Raw genomic sequence first — 21,791 nt, 5'->3', positions numbered from 1 at the left:
AGAGGGGTCCTGAGGAGAACTAAGAGATCACTGATGGACAGATGGATCTGGAGGAGAACAGCGGGGTCAGGGATGGACAGATGGGTCTGGAGGAGAACAGCGGGGTCAGGGATGGACAGATGGGTCTGGGGAGTACAGAGGGGTCTGGAGGAGTACAGAGGGGCTTGGATGGCACAAGGGGGCTTGGGGAGACTAACAAAATGGTTTAGAAGAGACATACTGCCTGTGATATAAATAGCCCTTTTCATTTTACCTCTCAGGCTGCTCCTGTCACGCAAGGGTTAAACTTGCAGGAATAAACAAACCTTACTGATAAGGCTCGGTTCACACCACGTTTTGTTAAATACGGTTCCCGTATACGGCTGGGACTTAATCGCGGCGCCCGCACTCAGCCGTATTCGGGAACCGTATTTAATGTATGTCTATGAGCCGACCGGAGTGAACCGCAGCCTCCGGTTGGCTTAGTTTTCGGCCGTATGCGGTTTCCCGACCGTAGGCAAAAACGCGGTCGACCACGTTTTTGCCTGCGGTCGGGAAACCGCATACGGCCGAAAACGAAGCCGACTGGAGGCTGCGGTTCACTCCGGTCGGCTCATAGACATACATTAAATACGGTTCCCGAATACGGCCGAGTGCGGGCGCTGCGATTAAGCCCCGCCCCCCCTTCTCCCAGCCGTATACGGGAACCGTATTTAACAAAACGTGGTGTGAACCCAGCCTAAGCCAGGAGCAGCCTGAGAGGTAATACAGTCGCTGATGAGTAGCTTTCTTCACCCACATAGTGAAGCAACTAATCAGCAGCATGTAGACCTTTATGCAAATTCTTTATTGCATACAAGCAAAAGAAGCATCTTTTGCTCATAGTGACTGGTGCTGTTTCCTTGAAGGGAGGATTGTTTATATATATATACACACATGTGTGTATATATATATATATATATATATATATATATATATAAATATGGGGAATTAGGTATTGGGGGCATAAAAGGTAAATATCCTTTATATGCCAGGGAGTTGGTTCAAGGGGTATGGTTGGTTCAAGGGGTATGGGTGGACGTCTATTGGATAAGTGCGTATAAAAAAAATATATACCTATATATAAAACAGACCTGTGAATATACAAATAGGTAAAAGAAACATTGTTTGCGTTGGGATAGTAACATGTAACGTGGAACGTTTTCTTGTATGATGTGATAGAAACATGCAGATAGTATACAAGCTATAGAATAAAAACTGCCGACATTGTATTTTAGACTCAGTAAAAGTATGGAACAATGTGCAGGTAATGTAGTGAAAACTTAGGGTAGTATGCATTATATAGTTAAAGTATGGAAATATGGTTGAGATCAGTTAAGGTAATGGTCATGCGGCAGTGCAATCATGGAAAAAGTATGGATGAACTTACCCTTGGAGTTGATTATGCTCAGTTCTGGGTCGCTGTTGGAGGGACAGGTAATGGTTAAGGTATGATAATGGTTAATATTTAGGTTGCAGAGTATAAGGGGTGCTATTGGAGGGGCAGGTATTGGTGAAGACCGGGGGATGGTTGGAATATATTGAAATAAAGAGGGGGAAAGGCTAGTTTCCTAGGGGAGAGTAAATGCATATGTCAGGTTAATGGTTAAAGAGCAAGGTGGTAGTGCAGAAGGGACAGGTAGTGGTTAGAGATTGAGGTTGCAAGGGCAGAGCAAATGCATAGGACAGGTAAAAGGTTAAAAAGCAAGGCTGCAGTGCTGGTGGGACTGGTAGTGGTTAAAGATTGAGTTTGCAGAGTGGGTTTGCCTGTTTCTAGGAGAGAACAAATACCTGGTGGTGGATGTCCTGTCTCTGTGCTGCCGCGGTCTATGGTAGCGTGTCGGGAGCGTGCATATTTGGCAGTGCAAGTGCCGATTGGTCACTTCCGGCCTGGGTTGCCACAGTAACAGAGGACGCTGTGGGCGTGCGTGAAATGTGTATGTGTAGCGCTTGTTAGCGCTGGTGGGTGTGGATAGAATATGTTGAATGAAGTTGTAGTTGTAGTATAATAGCAGGGGAGAGATGGGAAGTGTGGTATAGTGGTATAATGTTATGGCTGGATGGGGAAATAGAACCGAGGTATGGAATTAGTGGAAAATGTTTGGCAGATATATGGGTGCTGGCAAAAATTATTTAAATAATATGTATAAAAGGTAGACTAGCAGAGAGGTTAGTTAGTGATGTAGAGCGGAGGTATGGGAATTGTTGGAATGTGATTGGAAGATATATCTAATATGGCGAAAAACGGATGATAAACTGGCAGAAATGTGGGGTAGGGCTGGGTGGAAAAGGATGGCAGATTGGTCATATTATATACAGGTATAATTATTTACTTCAGCGCACAGTTTTTTTTGCAATATTATATTTGGGGGTCACAGCATGTGGCAGTTTTATATTTTGAGCAAAGTGTGTGGAAGTATTATATACAAGGGCACAGTGTGTGGCAGTATTCAGGTCATACAGAGTACAGTAGATTTACACAGTTCAGTCGCTCGTTTTACCTTGTGAGGTATTGTATTGTGGATAAAACAGTCTCAAACTCCATTGCACTGTTGTAGAAAAACTAAGGCCACAAATAGCTTAAGGGCTATATCGCCATCTAGTGATATATTTTATTGCAAACATTTTTTTTTGCTTGAATCTAAAGACATATTAAGCAAACAATATACACACATATATATATATATATATATATATATATATATATATATATATATATATGCATATATAATTTTATATCAAATAAGAGTAAATATTTGCATGAAATGGTATATAATAACTGCAAAGGACACATATACTAAATGTCACTGTTTGATGCCTAAATGCAGGTGCAGTGTATTTGATTACTACAGAAATTGTGGCAATGATTATGGAAAATTTGTTGACTGCTAAATCATCACAAATTTATGGAATGCAGCAATAGCAAACGAAAAAGATTATGCTACATAAAATAAGAAAAGCAATGAGCAAAACAGGAGCTATAAATTCACATAAGGGTTGTAACATCATTTCAAAAATGTAGTTCAACCTGCAGTACCATGCTGTATGAAACAAGCTACAATTATGAAACATTGTTTTTACAGAAAATGACAGTCCATCTATAATTCAAAATCTTTGTATCAGAAAAAATGAAGACAAGAAAGCCTCCATGTTGAAATACTGCAGCACTACAGTTTTTCACAAAACAACGATTTTATGTGTTTTATGATATTCCTTTACATTTGAATGTAAGTGCAATGAAAATGGTGTCCTACAAGAAACCAGAGTACTCTCTGGTGAAGACATTTAAAACACAACGGGATACTCCACTGGAAAACATTTTTTTTTAAATCAACTGGTGCCAGAAATAGATTTGTAAATTACTTCTATTTAAAAATCTTAACCCTTCCAGTACTTATCAGCTGCAGTATGATCCACAAGTTCTTTTCTTTTTGAATTTCCTTTCTGTCTGACCACAATGCTCTCTTCTGATACCTCTGTCCATGTCAGGAACTGTCAAGAGCAGGATATGTCTGCTATGGGGATTTGTTTCTACTCTGGACAGTTTCTAAAATGCACAGAGGTGTCACCAGAGAGCACTGTAGTAAGACAGAAAATAAATTAAAAAATAAAATAACTTCCTGTGGAGCATATAGCAGTTGATAAGTACTGGAAGGATTAAGATTTTTAAATAGAAGTAATTTACAAATCTGTTTAACTTTCTGACACCAGTTGATTTAAAAAAATAAATAAAAAGTTTTCCAGCGGAGTACCCCTTTAAGTTTTGTGGCACTTTGGTAAGATTTTTGTATTTGTTGGTTTACATTTTATACATTTAAGTTTGATGTAAATGTGCTAATTCATTGTCTTTAGGAGGTAAAGAGTACTCCCTCTTACAAGGCTTCTAACCTATCAGATCCAGATGCTGTCATATTTGGAAATGACAATTTCTCCAATAACTGAGGTCTCTTAAAAAACTTTCTATTCCTTCATCAGAGATGGAAGTGAAATTTCAGACATACACTGTCACCTATTGAGGCTTGATTATTATACCCATTGCCAATTAGGTGGGATAAATATCTTCAAATATCATACATGTAACTCCTCTTCAGTCATATGTTACACAATCCTAGAGAACTTATAAGAAATAGCTGAAAGGAAGACCTTAAGAATAAAATACGAAAAGAATAAGTCGTAACCAGATGAAATGAGTTGATATCTGAACATAGTAATTTATGGTGAAAATATACTCCTTCTATAGTGAGAATTATTACATTTAAAGGGAAACTTAAAGGAAAACTGATAGCTGGTTCACCTGCACTAAACCAATTAAATAGGGTTATAATGGGGGTGAACCCGATTAAAATAAGGTATAATTTACCTTAATCCATGGTCTAGTTATGGAGATTAGCCCATTATTAGCTAATATGTTAATTGCCAGCTTTGTGCAATAAAGGTGAGACCTGGCATATGTGGCATCCCTGCCTCCCTCCCCTCTGCTCAGATATGCCTGCCCACAGTGGGCTCGTAAAGGGTCCTCCATGAATATTCATTGGGTGAGGGGGCATATTGGAGCAGAGGGGATGGAGACAGGGAAGATGGGAATGCTTGGTCCCACCTCTATTGCACCAAGCCGTCAATTAACATATTAGCCATGGAGGCTAAATAACAGGTCTAGCTCCACAACTGGAACATGGCTCCTTTTTCCTAATTTTAATTCAGTTCACCCACACTATAACCCTGTGTATTGGCTTTAGTGCAAATTAACTGACTGTCAGTTTTGCTTTAATGTGTAAAGTGCCTTTCCAAAGAAACATTATAGGTATGTGTCTTGTTTGGAATAGGTAAAAGAATCCCGGCACTCACGATAGATGCTAAATCACCTTGAGTGTTTATTCACACATTAGGCAGAGATGTAACAAAATAGCGACTTGCTACATCTCTGCCTAATGTGTGAATAAACACTCGAGGTGATCCATAGGCGTGCGCCGCCTATTGCATTAGGGTGTGCACCCTAAAGCACAAACTCACGCCGCGCGCGTGCATATATGTGTGTATATATATATATATATATATATATATATATATATATATACGCACACATACACACAATTAGTATAGTTCCCCCACATTAGGTGCAGTATAGTTCCCCCACATTAGGTGCAGTATAAGTCCCCCCACATTAGGTGCAGTATAAGTCCCCCCACATTAGGTGCAGTATAAGTCCTGCCACATTAGCTGCCGTAATTGCCCACTGGCCCCTGTTCTGCTTATCAAGCACAGGTAGGATTAGCGTTAGGTCTCGCACCAATTTGAGAAACCTTGGTGTTGGTGTGCGGGCTCTGGTGTGTCCTTCATATAAGGATACACTGGCGAATGTCTCAATTTTAACATCAGTGTTGAGGGATAGCCAATGTATTGTATACATCTACCACAGTAGTGCACCCATATTCCTGTATTGTATTCTAATTGTTACACATCCACACCGTTTATCTGGTGTAGGATTCTATTGTGGCACTTGTAGTCCGCTGCAGGCATCCTCCATTGTATGCATTTTTATGCTGGGGATCGCCCCTAGCAACGGACTACAAGGGCAGGATCTGCTCCCCCAGTATAAATGCACAACTGCATTTGGGGTTGAGCACCTCCTGCCATTTGAGACCACGTTTTTTGTTGTTTGTATATATATATATATATATATATATATATATATATATACGCACACATACACACAATTAGTATAGTTCCCCCACATTAGGTGCAGTATAGTTCCCCCACATTAGGTGCAGTATAAGTCCCCCCACATTAGGTGCAGTATAAGTCCCCCCACATTAGGTGCAGTATAAGTCCTGCCACATTAGGTGCAGTATAGTTCCCCCACATTAGGTGCAGTATAAGTCCCACCACATTAGGTTGGCAGTACAGTTCCCCCACATTAGGTTGGCAGTACAGTTCCCCCACATTAGGTTGGCAGTACAGTTCCCCCACATTAGGTTGGCAGTACAGTTCCCCCACATTAGGTGCAGTTCAGTTTCCCCACATTAGGTGCCACCTAATGTGGGGGAACTGTACTGCACCTAATGTGGGGGAACTGTACTGCACCTAATGTGGGGGAACTGTACTACACCTAATGAAGGGGAACTGTACTGCACCTAATGCGAGGGAACTGTACTGCACCTAATGCGGGGGAACTGTACTGCACCTAATGTGGGGGAACTGTACTGCACCAGTACAGTTCCCCTACATTAAGTGCAGTACAGTTCCCCTACATTAAGTGCAGTACAGTTCCCCCACATTAGGTGCAGTACAGTTCCCCCACATTAGGTGCAGTACAGTTCCCCCACATTAGGTGCAGTATAGTTTCCCCACATTAGGTGCAGTATAGTTTCCCCACATTAGGTGCAGTATAGTTTCCCCACATTAGGTCAAGTATAGTTCCCCCACATTAGGTGCAGTATAGTTCCCCCACATTAGGTGCAGTATAGTTCCCCCACATTAGGTGCAGTATAGTTCCCCCACATTAGGTGCAGTATAGTTCCCCCACATTAGGTGCAGTATAGTTCCCCCACATTAGGTGCAGTATAGTTCCCCCACATTAGGTGCAGTATAGTTCCCCCACTTTAGGTGCAGTATAGTTCCCCCACATTAGGTGCAGTATAGTTCCCCCACATTAGGTGCAGTATAGTTCCCCCACATTAAGTGCAGTATAGTTCCCCCACATTAGGTGCAGTATAGCTCCCCACAATAGGTGCAGTATAGTTCCCCACATTAGGTGCAGTATATCTTTCCACATTAGGTGCTGTACAGTTCCCCCACATTAGGTGCAGTATAGTTCCCCCACATTAGGTGCAGTATAGTTCCCCACATTAGGTACAGTATATCTTTCCACATTAGGTGCAGTACAGTTCCCCCACATTAGGTGCAGATAGTTCCCCCACATTAGGTGCAGTATAGTTCCCCCACATTAGGTGCAGTATAGTTCCCCCACATTTGGTGCAGTATAGTTCCCCCACATTAGGTGCAGTATAGTTCCCCCACATTAGGTGCAGTATAGTTCCCCCACATTAAGTGCAGTATAGTTCCCCCACATTAGGTGCAGTATAGCTCCCCACAATAGGTGCAGTATAGTTCCCCACATTAGGTGCAGTATATCTTTCCACATTAGGTGCTGTACAGTTCCCCTACATTAGGTGCAGTATAGTTCCCCCACATTAGGTGCAGTATAGTTCCCCACATTAGGTACAGTATATCTTTCCACATTAGGTGCAGTACAGTTCCCCCACATTAGGTGCAGATAGTTCCCCCACATTAGGTGCAGTATAGTTCCCCCACATTAGGTGCAGTATAGTTCCCCCACATTTGGTGCAGTATAGTTCCCCCACATTAGGTGCAGTATAGTTCCCCCACATTAGGTGCAGTATAGTTCCCCCACATTAGGTGCAGTATAGTTCCCCCACTTTAGGTGCAGTATAGTTCCCCCACATTAGGTGCAGTATAGTTCCCCCACATTAGGTGCAGTATAGTTCCCCCACATTAAGTGCAGTATAGTTCCCCCACATTAGGTGCAGTATAGCTCCCCACAATAGGTGCAGTATAGTTCCCCACATTAGGTGCAGTATATCTTTCCACATTAGGTGCTGTACAGTTCCCCCACATTAGGTGCAGTATAGTTCCCCCACATTAGGTGCAGTATAGTTCCCCACATTAGGTACAGTATATCTTTCCACATTAGGTGCAGTACAGTTCCCCCACATTAGGTGCAGATAGTTCCCCCACATTAGGTGCAGTATAGTTCCCCCACATTAGGTGCAGTATAGTTCCCCCACATTTGGTGCAGTATAGTTCCCCCACTTTAGGTGCAGTATAGTTCCCCCACATTAGGTGCAGTATAGTTCCCCCACATTAGGTGCAGTATAGTTCCCCCACATTAAGTGCAGTATAGTTCCCCCACATTAGGTGCAGTATAGCTCCCCACAATAGGTGCAGTATAGTTCCCCACATTAGGTGCAGTATATCTTTCCACATTAGGTGCTGTACAGTTCCCCTACATTAGGTGCAGTATAGTTCCCCCACATTAGGTGCAGTATAGTTCCCCACATTAGGTACAGTATATCTTTCCACATTAGGTGCAGTACAGTTCCCCCACATTAGGTGCAGATAGTTCCCCCACATTAGGTGCAGTATAGTTCCCCCACATTAGGTGCAGTATAGTTCCCCCACATTTGGTGCAGTATAGTTCCCCCACATTTGGTGCAGTATAGTTCCCCCACATTTGGTACAGTATAGCTCCCCACATTAGGTGCAGTATAGTTTCCCCCACATTAGGTGCAGTATAGTTTCCCCCACATTAGGTGCAGTATAGTTTCCCCCACATTAGGTGCAGTATAGTTTCCCCCACATTAGGTGCAGTATAGTTTCCCCCACATTAGGTGCAGTATAGTTTCCCCCACATTAGGTGCAGTATAGTTTCCCCCACATTAGGTGCAGTATAGTTTCCCCCACATTAGGTGCAGTATAGTTCCCCCACATTAGGTGCAGTATAGTTTCCCCCACATTAGGTGCAGTATAGTTTCCCCCACATTAGGTGCAGTATAGTTTCCCCCACATTAGGTGCAGTATAGTTTCCCCTACATTAGGTGCAGTATAGTTCCCCCACATTAGGTGCAGTATAGTTTCCCCCACATTAGGTGCAGTATAGTTTCCCCCACATTAGGTGCAGTATAGTTTCCCCTACATTAGGTGCAGTATAGTTCCCCCACATTAGGTGCAGTATAGTTTCCCCCACATTAGGTGCAGTATAGTTTCCCCCACATTAGGTGCAGTATAGTTTCCCCCACATTAGGTGCAGTATAGTTTCCCCCACATTAGGTGCAGTATAGTTTCCCCCACATTAGGTGCAGTATAGTTTTCCCCACATTAGGTGCAGTATAGTTTCCCCCACATTAGGTGCAGTATAGTTTCCCCCACATTAGGTGCAGTATAGTTTCCCCCACATTAGGTGCAGTATAGTTTCCCCCACATTAGGTGCAGTATAGTTTCCCCCACATTAGGTGCAGTATAGTTTCCCCCACATTAGGTGCAGTATAGTTTCCCCCACATAGTTTCCCCCACACCAGCTCGTGTTGGTCACTTACTATTCCGGCCGGCGCGCGCATCCTCTTCCTGGAATCTCCGCTCCTCTGTTGCTATGGGCGCACGCACGGGACGTCAATGACGTCCCTGCGTGCGCTACTTCCCGGCGGCCCCTGTGTTTTGAAAGTTAACACGGGGGCCGCTGTAGAAAGGTTACTGGGACATCCTTGTGTCCCGAAAAGATCTTTCGGGACACAGGGATGTCCCGAATGTGACGGGGGGGTCCTCTGCGGGCTGCTCAGTGGTGGCCTCGGATGCCTTCCTGGGCTTGATTAGGGTGTGCCTGGGCACACTCGGCACACCCCGTGTGCACGCCTATGAGGTGATCTAGCATCTATCGTCAGTGCCGGGATTCTTTTACCTATTGCTGACGATTACCTGTCCGCGAGCACCACGCCATGGATATGAGTGCCGACAAGCTACCTCTATTGAACTGTGTCTTGTTAGGGACTTGGGGAGTAATACTTCTTCTTGAGAAAAGTACCAAAAGACATATGGAGACCTATTAGCCATTCATGTTCCACAGATTTGATGTGCAGGATTTCAAGCTGTGTTCAGTTTACATTGAAATCTGCAGCAGAAAATCCTGCGCATCAAATCTGCACAAAATACTGTACGTGTGAATACACCATTAAGAGGCATATGCAAAGATTTTTGCTTCCAGAAAAAAAGGAGCTTGCTCTCTTGTGCCATCTATTGGAGCTAGCTTCCCTGCAAGTCAAAGCTTGACTTCTTTAAAGGGGTACTTCGGTGGAAAACTTTTTTTTTTTTAAATCAACTGGTGCCAGAAAGTTAAACAGATTTGTAAATGGCTTCTATTAATAAATCCTAATCCTTCAAGTACTTATTAGCTGATGAATACTACAGAGGAAATTATTTTCTTTTTGGAACACAGTGCTCTCTGCTGACATCATGACCACAGTGCTCTCTGCTGACATCTCTGTCCATTTTAAGAATCCCCATAGCAAACATATGCTGCTCTGGACAGTTCCTAAAATGGACAGAGATGTCAGCAGAGAGCACTGTGGTCCTGATGTCAGCAGAGAGCACTGTGTTCCAAAAAGAAAATAATTTCCTATGTAGTATTCAGCAGCTAATAAGTACTGAAAGGACCAAGATTTTTTTAATAGAAGTCATTTACAAATATGTTTAACTTTCTGGCACCAGTTGATTTAAAAAAAAAAAAAAAAAAAAAAAAGTTTTCCACTGAAGTACCCCTTTAAAAAGCCTTGACTCCTTTTAAAAGAAAATGACCAGAGTAAAGTAAAAAACACAGATTATTTTCCCAAAAAAGGTGGATTATCCAACTGTAGGCAGCCATTTCAGGATTGCTGACATTCATTAGCCAGTAGTAGAGTGCTGGCTAGCTGTCAACAGATTGGTTACTCACACTTTTAGGAGAGATTCTGAATATTAATCCCTGGTCATGGCCTAAGGCTTCTTAAAGAAGCCAAGCATTGACCTGCATTGATGCTAGGTTCAATAGATGGCAGCTCCTTTCTGGGTAGTGAGGTAGTTAATTACATATAACATTTCTCATCAATATCACAATATGCCCAGTATTCCAAGCTGACATGTATCGTTCTTGCAGTTTTATACATTTGTTTATGGTTTAATTTTGTATATTTAGGCTAGGGCTACACTGAGACTTTTTGTAGCGCTACTAATTAATTGTAACTAGTTTGTGACACCTATAGTCCAAAAGATTATGCATTGCTTTGGACTGCAGCTGTGGCTCGATAGTTAACATCAATTAGAAGTGTTCCAAAATAGCCCAGGCCTCACATTGGTGTATTTTTTTCTGTGGCTTTGTCTCTGAGTTGAAACTGCACATCCCAACATGCCATGACAGTGTGTAGCTTTCATGCCAGGACTTTGTTCCATTGGCCCACACTTTCATCTATGTTGTTGAAAAATGGTGCTCTGACCTTAATTTAGATATGGTATGAAATGAATCAGAATAGAACTTTGGACTTATTTAGATAAACCATTCAGTCATATGGACAGCTGTATTACTACTCTGCATAACCTCTGTTTTTGAGCTCTAATAAAGGGCAATACAAGTATATGGGTCATTACTATACCTTTGTATACTTCCAATGTAATATAGAGGGGCATTATTATCTTTGTTATATATATTACTGTTATAAATTGTGCAAACACATTATGGAAAGACTCCATGGAGCATGTACAAGATTGCATTGAGGCCATATGGATTCTTAGTACAGTTAATAGTAGTTTTTAATGTTTTTAACAGAAACTTCTACATAATATCCTTATACAAGGGCATACTATATTAGTTAATGTATATATTTTTAAATAAAGGGTGAAATGATAATGCCACAAACATAACATCTTCTTCCTCCCTGGAATAATCTGAAGTTGTGTATTACGGTATATTGTTAAATATAACATAAAATCATATAATAGTCTACCTCTTCACTGTCTGTGTCATCTTCAAGTTCTTCGGCTTCTTCTTTCCAAACACATCTCATAAACTGGACTTTTTGGAAGCGGGGAATTTCCTCAGTTTTCTTGTTGGTACAGCACATGTCCATACTGAGAAGTTTCAGTGACATACAGATACCGCTACTTAGATCACAGTTGTCCTCATGGTTAAGTTTCTTATCCATTCTTTCAGTTAGTTCACCTTTCCCATTTCCTTGGTCTCGGTTACTTTGCCTAAGAAGAACAAATGAATACTATAGGATCAATATAAGAGTGCATTCACACCACGTTTTCTTCATATGGCTAATGGATTCGGCGGGGTAATGTCAAAACCAGCCGCTACCGCATCCCTGCCAGACCCGGCCACATCTCGTTCATTTGAATGAGCCAACCAGAGTCAGATAATCACTCAGGTCGGCTCTTTTGCATCGTATCCAGCAGGGACAAGCACAGACATTTTGGGGGATAGGGGCTCAAGTAGAAAAAAAAAAGGCACTTCTAATTAAATTTTTTTGTAAAAACCTTACAAATGTTAACACAACACAATCCCTGAGGTGAGGGACCTCCGGCAATCATGTCAGCTGAATGAGACCTGCATCACCCCATGGAGGTTCCAATCAGTGAAGGCATTATAGGGCAGGTACAATAAAAGGGCAGGGGCACAAGCCCCTTATGAGTCTATGTGTGCATGTCCCTGGTATCCGGTTTTGTAGCTGGACTGAAAACCATGGTATGCTGCAGTTTTCAGTCCGGTAACAAACCAGGATACGGTGCAAAAATGAGCCAACCTAAGTCACTATCTGAGATGTGTGAGATGTGGGCTGAGTTCTGCGGGGATACGTTAATGGCTGGTTTTGACACTACCCCGCCAGATCCGGTGACCATCTAAAGAAAACGTATTGTGAATGCATCCTAACCTATGATTAAATGGCAATTTTCACTGTTAACATTTAACAATTGACAACCTGTTCAACTGATGTGCTGTTAACATAGGCACATGGCTCTTTACAGTATATCACAGCTCTGTTTTCTATTGAGCAGGAACCTGTATGAGCATCACACGATCAAGGCAGGTATAAACTTCTGATAGTAAGTAATGTTTCCATTCACTAGCTACAAGCAGAGATCTCATAAAAGTGCAAATTTATATGTATATAAGTAAGTCAGAAAATTGCAGTGTAATTTACCTATACCTCTTTTAAAATGTAAGATTTTTTTTCCCCATTAACTTAAATTAAACAGAAATTTAATGTGCAAATATTTTTTATCTGGAGTTTAGAGTCCAGTCGAATACTTCAGAGCTGTCAGTTATTAATGTAATGACTGAAAATATTAGGTAAACATTCATGTATTTCCCTTGAAGCTGTTAACTAAACATCATCACATTTACTAATACTGGCAGCTAGATATCAGTAAGATCTTTAGACAGGAGTGGAATTTAGTTACATGGAAAGTTAGACTGAAAGATGACACAGGGTCCATCAAGTTCAGATATTAGGATTTGGCATTCTCTTCTTTCTTACAGAATGTCAGCCCAGAGATAGGAAAGAGAGATTCTGTGTTACAGCCAGACTAACAAATAAGCATCCAGGTCTTAAAAACTTTCAAATATGAGCCATCTGTACAAGGTTTATTTTACTGATGACTGTCAGTAACTTAAATGTAATATACACTAACATAACATGTTCTGAACATAGATATATATGCCTGAGTGGCAATGTAAAGGCAATAAAATTATATGAAAGGCATACAGCGTTCATGCTGTTAGGTCGATTTCACACCAGTGTTTTCAGTAGGTTTCATTTTACATATGTTTTGTCAAGTAAATGTAAAGGAAGGCATCTTTCAACTGATGCCACTTGTTTCTATGGGATGCCAACTGATGCAAAAGCTACATTTTTATAATAATAAAAACAAAACAAAAAAAAACATATATATATATATATATATATATATATATATACACGGTATACTGTATATATATATATATATATATATCTAAATTAACATTTTATATACCATGCTCACAAAAAAGTGCTAGGGATAAGCCTTCTTGTGGTAGGAAATACAGTAGGGCCCAACAATTCACATGTTTAATTAGACATGAATTTTGGTGCATATTCCACATAGATGTCTGCATGACAATCTGCATCACATACATGTGAATAGAGTTTCCCTAACCCCATTTTTTGTGCAGCAGAAAATCTTGCATAGATGTTTGTCATAAATGTGCCATGGAAATAAGCAGCATGCAACTTATTTTCTTCTGATCTGAAGGAAAAAAACTTAGCATTAGCTCCATTCAAGTTTTAACTTAAAGGGTTATTCCAGGAATTTTTTTTATTTGACTATGCTACAGGGGCTGTAAAGTTAGTGTAGTTTATAATATAGTGTCTGTACCTGTGTGTGACGGTTTTATCACAATTCTTCTGTGATTTTCACCCCAATATTTATTTTTACCAGCATTCAAAATTACTGTTGTCTTGGATTTTTCCCAGCTTGCAATGCGGCCGAGACCTGACTCACTAGTCAGCTGATGACAGGGAGCCTGTCTGCTTCAATGGGTGGAAGGATCAATCTGCAACTAATGCAACAGCTGGAGGCACCCTGATTGAAAACCACAGGTCTGCAGCTCATTTATGTTTCAATGGGTGGGTAGCTGATGTGTGGGAGGGAGGAAAATAGAATTGTGGGATTTGTAGTAAAAAAAAAAGAAAAATCTAACAGGAAATACAAGTTCAGAAAAAGCTAGCCACAGTGTTATGGTAATCTCACAACATAGCCATTTATACCCAAGAAAAGCGCAGATCCTTCCTAAGCATGTCGATTGCTGTCTGCCAGGTACGTACTAAAATCACCTAATGGTGGATAACCCCTTTAATTAAAGAGCCTTGAAACAATTAGAGATTACTGTATTACTAAACACTGAATCTCCTCCAAAAGGTAGAGGACCCATCTGTAGACTGCTGTTTTCGATTTATTACCCTTTGTAAATACAGAACAGGGTCATGGGTTGGTAGATGAAAATTTTTTGACGTGTTTTTCAGGGATGTGTGTCTGCCTGAGGGGGGTCACCAAACTCACATAGGGTATTACATACGTACCTCACCCAGGCTCCAGCAACGTCTCTGTCCTCTGTTCAGAACATGAGCAGCTTCTCCTGTTGTCCTGACAACTGCATTGAAAATTGCAGGGCCATTCATCAATAAGTGACGTGCCCGGCCAATGAGAAGGTGACAGTGCTGAGCCAATCAGCTGCGGCACTGGTGCTGACATCTCCTCAAAGTGGGATATTTAAGCTCAGCAGCTGTACTGGTGCCCCACCTGTATTAGAGGTTCTTACCCTCTCTCTAGTGGTCCTCGTTCCCTGTGATTCTGTGACCAGACCTTTGTATCTTGACTTTTGCCTATGATGTTACTACTCTTTGCTTGCTGATTTTGTACTTTGCCACTATCTAAGTTTGACCCATTGCTTGTCCTGACTCTGCCTCTGGTTTGTAATTTTGTACTCTGCAGTTCTTTTGGCTACTGACTTCTTTCCTGTCCCTGGGTTACCCTGTACCTATTGATTTTGTACTGTTTGACCATGTGTTGCTACTTTGACACCCCTGCATGTAGTTCAGTGTAGGGACAGTCGCTCAGTTGTAGGCTGCCGTTTAGGATGGATCGTCCAAGTAGGTAGGGACAGTGGTTGGGGAGAGTACTAGTCTTCACTGATCCCTATGCCTGATGTGACACAGGGAATCATATAGGGCAAACAATGCATCCTGGGGAAAAAAGATATGCAAATCTGTCTCTCTAGTACCACCATGAAAAAGCCTTAAAACATTACTTACATTTTTCAGACAAGTATGGATCTCCTCTAGAAGGAAGACAACCCATCCATTTAAGTGTTTTTTTGTAAAAGAGAAATAAATGTTGTACTGGCCGCATGTATTTTGTATTTAAACAGACAAAGAAACAACAGTGGGGGTGGTGGTGGTGGTGGTGGGGGGGGGGGTTGCGGGCATTAATCAAACTGTTAACCTGTTTTTTTGTCTAAATTTGTCTCATGAATTGTCACAGTCAGTTTCCTTGATTTTGCATCTATTCATTTAGAGCATTTTACAATAATACCCACATTGTGGACTACTTTAGAAGAGATTTTGCAGTGGTTAGTGATCTACCAAGTGCGACTTTTTGGAAAAAGTTGCAAATTTGTTGCACATGACATTTTTTTACACACTAACTTAGACTAACTCTAACCAGCCCTACAAAAGAATCTGCAAGGTAATTGCACTGTAGTAAATGGTGCTCATGGCTCAGGCTAGTACGTGCTGATGTGGGACTGGGCCCCAAACATTCTTGGGTATAAAAAAAAATGTGGCACCTTTCCCTGTTTAAACTGTGCTGAATGCAACAACATAATCAAAGGTGACAAATGTTCACATTCTCACACAGGCAAGTTGTTCCTCATTAAAAATTTCTTCACATGTCAATCAAGAAATGTTGTTTACCTGATCAAGTGTCCGTGCGGTCTCCTATACGTGGAGAAACAGCATATGCAGGCAAATATATATATATATATATATACACACATATATACAGTGTCTTGCAAAAGTATTCACTCCCTTTACCTTTTTCTGTATTTTGGTACATTACAAACTTAAGTTTAATATTTTGTTAATCTGAATTTTATGTGATGGGCACAATAGTCTTAGTTGGTGAAGTGAAATGAGAAAAATATATAAATAAAACTATTGATTAGAAATAGAAATTTGGCATGTGCGTACCTATTCACCCCTTTCTTAGGAAGCCCATAAAAAGGTCTGATGCAAATAATTACCTTCAGAAATCACATAATTATTGAAATGATGTCCACCTGTGTGCAATTTAAGTGTCACATGATCTGTCATTACATATACACACCTTTTTTTTAAAAGGCCCCAGAGGCTGCAACACCTAAGCAAGAGGCATCAGTAACCAAATACTGCCATAAAGACCAAGGAACTCTCCAAACAAGTAAGGGACAATGTTGTTGACAAATACAAGTAAGGGTTAGGTTATAAAAAAATATCCAAATCTTTGATGATCCCCAGGAGCACCATCAAATCTATCATAATCAAATGGAAGAACATGGCACAACAGCAAACCTGCCAAGAGACGGCCGCCCACCAAAACTTACAGACCGGGCAAGGAGGGGATTAATCGGAGAGGCAGCACAGAGACCTAAGGTAACCTTGGAGGAGCTGCAGAGTTCCACAGCAGAGACTGGAGTATCTGTACATAGGACGACAATAAGTAGTACGCTCCATAGAATTGGGCTTTATGGCGGAGTGGCCAGAAGAAAGCCATTACTTTCAGCTGAAAAAAAAAAGGCATGTTGTGAGTTTACGAAAAGGCATTTGGGAGACTCCCAAAATGAGTGGAGGAAGGTGCTCTGGTCTGATGAGACTAAAGTTAATCTTTTCGTCCATCAAAGAAAACGCTATGTCTGGCGCAAACCCAACATGTCACATGATCCAAAAAACATCATCCCTACAGTGAAACATGGTGGTGGCAACATCATACTGTAGGGAAGTTTTTCAGCAGCCAGGACAGGGAAACTGATCAGAGTTGAGGGAAAGATGGATGGTGATAAATACAGGGATATTGTTGAGCGAAACCTGTACCACTCCGTGCATGATTAGAGTCTAGGACGGAGGTTCACCTTTCAGCAGGACAATGAACCCAAACACACTGCTAAAGCAACACTTGAGTGGTTTAAGGGGAAACATGTAAATGTGTTGGAATGGCCTAGTCAAAGCCCAGATCTCAATCCAATCGAAAATCTGTGGTCAGACTTAAAGATCAGTGGAAAGGATCCAGCTCCTGGGTAGAAGTATCCAATAAAACTTAGCCTTTAATAGCAACTATTAAAACATGGAAAATCGCCACTAGGTGGCAAGTGACATGTCACTTAAAAACAAAAGGGGGATGAAACGCCGATGCGTTTCAAGCAGTTGCTCTTAGTCATGACTTAAAGATCGCTGTTCACAAGCGCAAACCATCCAAATTGAAGGAGCTGGAGCAGTTTTGCAAGGATTAATGGGCAAAAATCCCAGTGGTAAGATGTGGCAAGCTCATAGAGACTTATCCAAAGCAACTTGGAGCTGTGATTGCCACAAAAGGTGGCTCTACGAAGTATTGACTTTAGGGGGTGAATAGTTATGCACATTAACTTTTTCTGTTATTTTGTCCTATTTGGTGTTTGCTTCACAATAAATAAAAAAAAAACATCTTCAAAGTTGTGGGTATGTTCTGTAAATTAAATTATCTAAATCCTCAAACAATCCATGTTCATTCCAGTTTGTGAGGCACCAAAATACGAAAAAAATCAAGGAGGTGAATACTTTTGTATGGCACTGTAGTGTTCCTGGCACAGTTCATTGCGGGACAGAAGCTCAGTGTCATGATTAATTGTAGAATGAAGTGCAGTGGCATTATTATTCAGATCATATTATATTTAGGGGGCACAGCATGTGGCAGTATTATTCAGAGCACAGTATGTAAAGTATGTAACAATATAATATTTATAGGTGCAACGTGTCGCAATATTAGGTGCTAATATGGAGTTTGAAGCAGAAAGAAGCAGTGACAAGTAGAGACCGAATTACATCAGACTAGGAGCTGCAGAGGTTTGGGGGAAAGGTGTGTATGACTTTATATTTTTACCCCACTCCCAGACAATATAAAATATTTTATCTCCCTGGAAAACCCTGTTAACCCTTATCTCCCTTTATGCACAGAACAGAAAACACAGCAACCAGCCTGCAGTTGGGAAGGTAAGGGTTGACTCCTTTGTACATGAAAAACAGGAATAGAGAAGGTAGCGCAGATAAACAGAGGGTCAGTGGAACACTGAAAACCACCGGAGGCACTGCAAGGGGCCCCTTTATTAAAAGGGGCAACGAAAAGAATAGAGTACACTTTATTATTAGTCTATGTTGACAGGAAAACCTGTAAGGAGACACAGCTGCTACTACTTATAAGTCTTTCGCCCCACTTAAAGGTGTACTCCGGTGAAAAACTTTTTCTTTTTAAATCAACTGGTGCCAGAAAGTTAAACACATTTTTAAATTACTTCTACTAAAAAATCTTAATCCTTCCTGTACTTATTAGCTGCTGAATACTACAGTGGAAATTATTTTCCGTTTGAAACACAGAGCTGTCTGCTGACATCATGAGCACAGTGCTCTCTGCTGACATCTCTGTCCATTTTAGGAACTGTCCAGGGTAAAAGGAAATCCCCATAGCAAACATATGCTGTTCTGGACAGTTCTTAAAATGGACAGAGATGTCAGCAGAGAGCACTGTGGTCATGATGTCAGCAGACAGTTCTGTGTTTCAAAAAGAAAATAATTTCCGCTGTAGTATTCAGCAGCTAATAAGTACAGGAAGGATTAAGATTTTTTAATAGAAGTAATTTACAAATTTGTTTAACTTTCTGGCACCAGTTGATTTAAGAAAAAAAAGTTTTTTCACCGGAGTACCCTGATAAATCCAGGTGCATCTTTAGCTGCCTTTAGCTGCCCTATGCATTAAATCTATACCAGCTCAGCACTGTTCTAAATTTCAACTTATGCCTGTGTTAGTTTTAGTAAATCTGGCAGCACCGTAAGACCCGTCCACATTTTTTTATTTAGCACAGGAAGCGCAAATATCTTTGAAAGTATAAGTTTCACCCTATACAGCACCGAGCATCTTACTACTTACAAAAATAAATTGTCTGATCCACATAGCATTTTCTCCATCTTTAATAGATTTGAAATAATGTCTGTTAGGAATACTTTAATTTATACACAAAAGAATTATTAAGGATGGGCACTTGTGTTGATTGATGTTGATTGACTCTACTCGTAATATACTGTATGGCTAGGGTCACACACAGCACATCCACAGCGTATTTTAGGATGCAGATGGACACACAGAGCTACCGGGAGCTCGCTCTGCCGTTGCTCTGTGACTGCTGGCAGCGCATTTGCAGTCTCAAATACGCTGTGGATGTGCTGTGTGTGACCCTACCCTATAGGTGTTTTGTGGGCTGAGATCCATGCTGCAATTCTTTGTGCAAAAGCATTGTTATGATGAGACATAACCTAATAATAATAATAATGACAACAGTCCTTAACCTCTTCAGGACATAGGGCGTATAAATACGCCCTGCATACCGAGTCCTTAAGGACCGAGGGCGTATCCATACGCCCGTGGGAATTCCAGCCCCCACCGCTAGCCGGTTGGGGACCGGAGCCGGATGCCTGCTGAAATCGTTCAGCAGGCATCCCGGCATATCGCCCAGGGGGGTCACTATGTCCCCCCATGTCGGCGATCGCCGCAGATCGCTGGACAATTCAGTCCAGCGATCTGCGGCGATTCCGGGTCAATCGGGTCTCCAGTGACCCGGTGACCTGGAATTACTGGCTGTTCGGGGCCGTCTCTGACGGCCCCGAACAGCCAGAGCCTGCAGGGGTGAGGTGGCACTGGTGCCACCTCACGATCGCCCTGATTCGTCGGCCGGATTACCGGCCGACCAATCAGGGCGCCTGCTGCGGGTGTCACTCCCGCAACCCGCTCCGCCCCTCTTCCGGAGGACGTGAGCGGGTGCGGGACATGCACCCCGGGAGCTGGGGACCCTGATCCCCGGCGTCAATATTGGGATCGGGGCCCCAGGAGCAGCGGCGGCGGCGACGAGGGACTGACTTTCCGGCGTGGAACGTTGGAGGTGAGTGACAGACTCCTGCTGTTGCTTAGCAACAGCTCCCAGCATGCAAAAAGGGCATGCTGGGAGCTGTAGTTATGCAACAGCAGGAGGCAGACCACCACAACTCCCAGCATTCCCTTATGGGCATGCTGGGACTTATGGTTTTGCAACAGCTGGAGGCACATTTTTTCTATGGAAAAGTGTACCTTCAGCTGTTGTATAACTACAACTCCCAGCTTGCACAAACAGCTAAAGTGCATGCTGGGAGTTGTAGTGGTGCATCTGCTGGTTGCATAACTACAACTCCTATAATGCCCGTTGGCTGTCGGTGACTGCTGAGAGTTGTAGTTTTGCAACAGCTGAAGGCACACTGGTTGTGAAACTTAGAGTTTATTTTTTTTTTTTACCTAACTCAGTGTTTCACGACCGGTGTGCCTCCAGCTGTTGCAAACTCCAACTCTCAGCAGTCAATGTACACCATGCACCGTACATGCTGGGAGTTGTAGTTTTGCAACAGCTGGAGGCACACTGGTTGTGAAACACCGAGTTAGGTCACAAACTCAGTGATACATAACCAGTGTGCCTACAGCTGTTGCAAAACTAAAACTCTCAGCATGTACAGTCTGTCAGCGCATGCTGGGAGTTGTCGTTTTGCAACAGCTGGATGTCCCCCCCCCCCCCCCCCCAATGTGAATGTACAGGGTACACTCACATGGGCGGAGGTTTAAAGCAAGTATCTGGCTGCAAGTTTGAGCTGCGGCAAATTTTCTGTCGCAGCTCAAACTGCCAGCGAGAAACTACTGTGAACCCCAGCCGGTGCGACTGTACCCTAAAAACACTACACTACACTAACACACAATAAAATAAAAAGTAAAAAACACTACATATACACATACCCCTACACAGCCCCCCTCCCCAATAAAAATGAAAGCGTCTGGTACGCCACTGTTTCCAAAACGGAGCCTCCAGCTGTTGCAAAACAACAACTCCCGGTATTGTCGGACAGCCGTTGACTGTCCAGGCATGCTGGAAGTTTTGCAACAGCTGGAGGCACCCTGTTTGGGAATCACTGGCGTAGAATACCCCTATGTCCACCCCTATGCAAGTCCCTAATTTAGGCCTCAAATGGGCATGGCGCTCTCACTTTGGAGCCCTGTCGTATTTCAAGGCAACAGTTTAGGGTCACATATGGGGTATCGCCGTATTCGGGAGAAATTGTGTTACAAATTTTGGGGGGTATTTTCTGCTTTTACCCTTTTTAAAAATTTAAAATTTTTGGGAAAACAAGCATTTTAGGTAAAAACATTTTTTTTTTTTTTTACATATGCAAAAGTCGTGAAACACCTGTGGGGTATAAAGGTACACTTAACCCCTTGTTACGTTCCCCGAGGGGTCTAGTTTCCAAAATAGTATGCCATGTGATTTTTTTTTTTGCTGTCCTGGCACCATAGGGGCTTCCTAAATGCGGCATGCCCCCAGAGCAAAATTTGCTTTC

The 21,791-nt window shown here is 42.0% G+C and overlaps 1 protein-coding gene across 9 annotated transcripts in view; it reads right to left on the bottom strand.

The window, feature by feature from the left end:
* Positions 1-21,791, bottom strand: part of MYLK4 (myosin light chain kinase family member 4) — a 186,982-nt gene that overhangs the window by 114,845 nt on the left and 50,346 nt on the right. For all 9 annotated transcript variants that reach the window (XM_056521028.1, XM_056521032.1, XM_056521035.1 and 6 more), the window contains one exon: positions 11,565-11,811. In XM_056521028.1, the coding sequence (XP_056377003.1) occupies positions 11,565-11,811 (247 nt within the window). The remainder of the gene's footprint in view (positions 1-11,564; positions 11,812-21,791) is intronic.

This window comes from Hyla sarda, chromosome 5, assembly GCF_029499605.1.
Source record: "Hyla sarda isolate aHylSar1 chromosome 5, aHylSar1.hap1, whole genome shotgun sequence".
NCBI classification, from domain to species: Eukaryota; Metazoa; Chordata; class Amphibia; order Anura; family Hylidae; genus Hyla; species Hyla sarda.
The sequence above is the reverse complement of the archived record's forward strand: the minus strand, read 5'-3'. Positions and strand labels throughout refer to the sequence as shown.